Raw genomic sequence first — 5,285 nt, 5'->3', positions numbered from 1 at the left:
CCAGCGCTTCACCTCCCCAACCGGCTGAGCGTGATTCTTGGCCCTGTCATGGCGCTGGGAAGCCAGCCATCCTTCTGGTTAGGCAATTGGCAAAGCTGCCAGTCTTCTCAGCTGCTGTTCCTTCCAGGAACTGGCGTCTCGGGGGGAAAAAGAGTGCTCATTCTTAATTCTGCATTTCACTGTTAGTTTTCCCTGATTCATAGTGTCATGACTGCTTTTGCCCTCTTGATTCAGGAAACTTTGCTGGCTATAACTGTGGTGACTGCAAGTTTGGCTGGACTGGCCCCGACTGCAACGTGAGGAAGCCACCAGTTGTCAGGAAGGACGTCCACTCCCTGACGGCAGAGGAGAGAGAACAGTTCTTTGATGCTCTAGACCGTGCGAAGACAACCGTTCACCCAGACTATGTAATTGCAACTCAGCACTGGATAAGTCTGCTTGGTCCCACTGGAGAGGAGCCGCAAATTGCCAACTGTAGTATTTATAACTACTTTGTTTGGCTTCATTACTACTCCGTCAGAGACACGCTATTAGGTTAGTGCTTTTCTTATCCAAGGGGCTCTGCAGGTAAAGGAAAGGGTGAAAAGTACCATTGCTGAACAAAGGTAAGTATGCTTAACGCAGCTGCGCTTCCTCATTGAGCAATGAGTCCCAGCAGGAGCAGATCTGTGGAGTGAAACTGGGTGCTGAGGAGCCTGTGGCCACCCGCAGCTGAGGGAGGTGTGCTTCAGACCTGCTGCCATCTGGTCCCCCCACCCTGTGGCAGCTGCAGCACACCCGCTGTGCTCCTGGTGCGTCCTCTGCCAGGGAGGCTCTTCACGGGCTCCACTGTTGGGTGAACTGAAGTGTGGTCAGGCAGTGACTGACTTCAAAAAGACCTTCCTAGTCCACAGGGCAAGGTGGATGCAGCTGGAATGGGAAAGGGGCTCTGCAGTGGTGAAGGCAGAGACCATGCAGAGACGTTGGGGACCAGGGTGTTACTGCTTTCTGTGGCCTTCAGCAAGTCACTAAGGATGGGATTTGCCTGACTAACCACAGCCAGCTTTTAAAGCAAACCACGTTAGAGGTTTGGGTATCTAAACCCATGCTTTCTCCCAAATCAGGATTCCTAGTCCTCATTGCTCTTTATGTTTAGACATAAATAACTATGCCAGCACCATTTTGCAAAGCCCAACTCTTGCAGGAGGAGGCAGCAATATGGCTTTTCTACCTAGCAATCTTACATGCAAGCTGAACAGCCCGTATCTAACCTCCATGCTAGAGGATATCTGCTACCCTGCAGTGGGTTTTCTTCAGTGTGCCCTTCTGACATGGTTCCATTTTGCAGGACTGAAGGAAGCAGTTCCTGGCCTAGCAAAAGCAAAAGTCCCTCAGGGGACAGAACAGTCAAGTGGAAAAGGAAAGAGGCAACTTCTAGTGCTGCTGCAGTGATAAATAAATTCATATGTGGGTTGAAGCTTGCTGCAGTGATAAACAAATCCATATGTGGTTTGAAGCCTCTAGCCTTTGAGGGTCTTAGTTCTCATGTGTAATAACGAGCACAATACAAGAAATAACAAGCACAATTTGAAGAAAATTGGCAAAGGATGTTGAATTACTGCTGGCAGGTTATGGAAAATACTGAGGTTCTCTTGACAGGCACATGGTGTAAGTCCTGTGGCTGAGCAAGAGAATGAGGTAATGTGGTACATATTAGCAAGGAGCTAAGATTTTAGGCAATAAGGTTACTTCTTAAAACCAAAATCCACTGAAGTGATAAGAAATCTTCATGATATCCAGCTTTTGGGTCAATGTGAACTTTTGAGAAGCACTGAAGTGAATATCCACAGAAGAGTTTGTTTCACTTGTCCCATGTAAGTGTTGTAGCTTCTGATGTGTGCGCTCTTTCCAAAGGTGCAGAGCTGCAGGTTTTTCTTTAACTCCGCTCCAGGCAATAGAAGAAGGTGCTGTCTTTCTCTTGAGCCTCATTTGTTGCCTAAGTGCTTATTTTATCTTCCCTTTGCAGGACCTGGCCGCCCCTTCACAGGTATCGATTTCTCCCATCAAGGACCCGCCTTTGTTACTTGGCATAGGTACCATTTGCTGTTGCTGGAGAGAGAGCTGCAGGTTAGCTGAACAGCCTTCCCCTTTCCTCATGCCGCTTCTCTCTTTTGCTATGTGACTTTGTCGAGCCAGCCAAGGGTAAGCTATTTCCTACGACAGATTCTTACCCAAACTCCCAGGAGTGTTTGCTCATTGATCCTTTTTTGTTTAAAGTGAAATTAGTGCTTTCAAGATACCGAGGACTGAACAGTTTCTCACTGTGAACAACGATGTGAAGGTTATCATGGAGATTTTTTTCTTCATCTCCACAAGAGGACAGAAGGTGTGAATTAACAGTATTTATTAATAAAATCAAAGCAGCACCTACACCTAAAACTTGGTAACAGATATTGTATGCTGATATTGAAGATACCCTCCTAAAGAAAGCACCTCTAAATATTACCCCCTTTAAATGTGCCATGCTATACATTTAATACATGCATATATTTAGCAATACATCTTTTAAAGAAATATATGTTAACATGCCCGACAGTCAGTTGCCAAAGCATTGACTCATTTCTATTTGCATTACTTCTACACTGGCAATGTTACCATATTTCAGCCTTGCAGATCTGTAACGAAAATTGTTGGTATCAAAATAGCTGCAGGATCTTGCTTGCGTGAAATCGTATCTAACAAGCAAGCACAAGCAAATGCACTGTATTCCTCTATTAATACAAGTTCAGATTCTTCCCCAGGGCTAGCCTTTCTGGAGCAAAAGCAACCCATGTGCACAATTTTACCCATTCCCCACTTACTTCATTCAGAAAGCCTCTTAGTTCCTTCAGGCTCAATTCATCTCTGCTCCTGCCTGGTCTCTGTGTTGGCAGAAAGCCTAACACGGCCAAAAGAAGTGCAGGCCAACAGTAGAGTTACTAGTGATGGATCTTTGCTAGGACTGACTTAACGTCCCGATCTTTTGAAAGGAGTTAGAGCAGCTCTGTGAAGTGTGTGTAGTTGAAACGCAGAATGAAGAACAGAATATCCAGTGAAATACCCAGTGAAACAACTTGGCAGGAATCCCTTTCTTTCTCTTTCCTTTGAAGGCGATTCCCTGCTAACATGTTTCTGTCCATTGCAGCGACTGATGGGCAACGACTCCTTCGCGCTGCCCTACTGGAACTTCGCCACGGGTAGAAACGAGTGTGACATCTGCACGGACCAGCTCTTCGGAGCGTCGCGGCCGGATGACCCGGGGCTGATCAGCCTGAGCTCCAGGTTCTCCCGGTGGCAAGTAGTTTGTAACAGGTACGAGACTATCTAGGGCAAGCTTGCATACCGCCCAAACCTTGCTGTCGTTCAGTATTGACAGCGCCGTGTGAGTGAGCGGCAGGAAAAGAGCCAAAATGTCTTTTTTAAAATGGGGACTCACAGTCGGTTTGTGCGTAGATGGTGCTGTGTAAACTTTCCCCCCTGGTATTATGGAAGTGTATTTTTAAAAGATGATTCTTTTGGTACAGGTTTTAAGTCAATTCAGCCAATTTGAGGCTGCGAAAAGTCTGAAGAGTTTGCACGTTGGCAAGTATCTTTTTAAAGGAGAAATGCCTGTGTGTCACTTCTCTGTAACAAACACCCAACTGATTTTGGCAGCAGAATCAGAAAACTGTTTTGGCATATGGGAAGCTAGAGGTAGGCTGAAAAATCTGTTCCCTTGTATTGGGTGAGATCTTAACCCTGATATATTTGGTGCAGTTTGAAGACTGACTTCAAAGTGGCTGAGATTTCACATGGAAATCAGCATGGAGACAGCCCCGTGCTTGCTGCCCGCTCTCCGTAGGCACACACTGATTTGGGTGAGGGCAGGGCTTTGCCGTACAGGGTTGGGGTGCTATGATATAAGAAGCTGCTGGTTAAAATACTCATAAAACCTTCTTCTCTCAGCTCTGGGGCAGCGTGCAGTCAGTCAGACGGAGGTACCGAGAGCTCAGGGCTTTTAAAAAGAGTCTCTTTCTCTGGGTACCTAAAGGACTACTTGAAATTCTAGCTTCAGGCACCGGTTGGTTTTAAATCTTGCCTCTACTTTTTCTCTAAGATAAATAGCGGTTTGTTTTTTCTTGAAAACTGAAGTGATTCAACTTTTGCCTTGCCAGGGTCAAACAGAAAAGGGCTTTTGTTTACTTCAGGAGTTTCTGAAAAAGCTGTTTCATTTTATACTGAACAGCACAGACTTTTTTCACAAGTGTTACACTGGTTTTCTCCTCCTCCTTCCCTCTTTCTCTCCCTGATATAAAGGACTTGCTCCCCATTAGCTACTGGGCAACCCCTGCAACAGCGGAGTGTTCTCCAGAGCCTGAAAAAGAGGATGCAATGCACTGCAGTTGCTTTTCCTCTAAAGGGAATGGAAAGCGAAATCCTGTTTACTGTCATTCCTTGTGTTTTCTTAGCTGACCCTCCAGTGGGACTTTCCTGTTCTTTTTCCTCTTTGTTAAGAGTTAATGAACTAGTCTTTACTCAGGACTGAAAGTTTTTCAAATCAAAATTCAAAAGACTCTTTTAGATCATCTGGCAAGGTTGTTCTTCCAAAGCCCTCGGGAGGGGAGTAGGTGTGAAGGGAGTTGTGCTCGCCTTTTCTAAAGCACCCTCTCTCTGTGGAGGATGAGCCTGGCCAGTCGTGGTCCAAATGAGCGATGGTCCACGGAGGCTGCAGGGCCACAGAAAGTCATGACATGGTGTCAGTCCTGCCATAAATTCAGCTCCCAGGCCATGGGAGGTGAACTGAGATACCCCGGGAGGTGTCAGTCCCTAACCCCTGCTCCCTCACACGTGCAGCCGAGGCCCCTTTTACACTGGGGGGGGAAAAAGCCAACAAGCCAGGCGTCATCACTTTCTTCTACCCTGTGCCTCTTCCTGTTTCACGCTCAGCTTGGATGACTACAACCGCCTGGTCACACTGTGCAATGGGAGTGATGAAGGGCCGCTGCGGCGGAGGCCGCCCGGGAGCTCCAGCGAGCAGCTGCCCACCATGGAGGACGTTGGGAGGTGCCTTTCCCTGCGGGAGTTCGACAGCCCCCCCTTTTTCCGCAATTCCAGTTTCAGCTTCAGGTTTGTCCTTCAGCTTCTCCGGAGCCGGCCGGGTCATGGGTTTTCTTTACGTGTGCGTTTTTGTGAGAAAAATATGGTTACTCGATGCTGCTTTTACCCATCCACAGGAATGCGCTGGAGGGCTTCGATAAACCAGGTGGAGTCCTTAACTCGCCGATGCT

General features: G+C 47.2%; 1 protein-coding gene across 1 annotated transcript in view; it reads left to right on the top strand.

The window, feature by feature from the left end:
* Nucleotides 1–234: 234 nt before the first annotated feature.
* Nucleotides 235–5,285, top strand: part of DCT (dopachrome tautomerase) — a gene marked incomplete at its 5' end in the record, with an annotated part of 9,165 nt that continues 4,114 nt past the window's right edge. The window contains 5 exons of the mRNA XM_010284712.1: nt 235–534; nt 2,006–2,106; nt 3,164–3,330; nt 4,945–5,124; nt 5,232–5,285. The exon at nt 5,232–5,285 is cut by the window's right edge and continues 76 nt beyond it. Coding sequence (XP_010283014.1) covers nt 235–534; nt 2,006–2,106; nt 3,164–3,330; nt 4,945–5,124; nt 5,232–5,285 — 802 coding nt within the window. The remainder of the gene's footprint in view (nt 535–2,005; nt 2,107–3,163; nt 3,331–4,944; nt 5,125–5,231) is intronic.

The sequence above is a fragment of the Phaethon lepturus genome, unplaced genomic scaffold (genome assembly GCF_000687285.1).
Source record: "Phaethon lepturus isolate BGI_N335 unplaced genomic scaffold, ASM68728v1 scaffold41563, whole genome shotgun sequence".
Classification (NCBI taxonomy): domain Eukaryota; kingdom Metazoa; phylum Chordata; class Aves; order Phaethontiformes; family Phaethontidae; genus Phaethon; species Phaethon lepturus.
The sequence above is the reverse complement of the archived record's forward strand: the minus strand, read 5'-3'. Positions and strand labels throughout refer to the sequence as shown.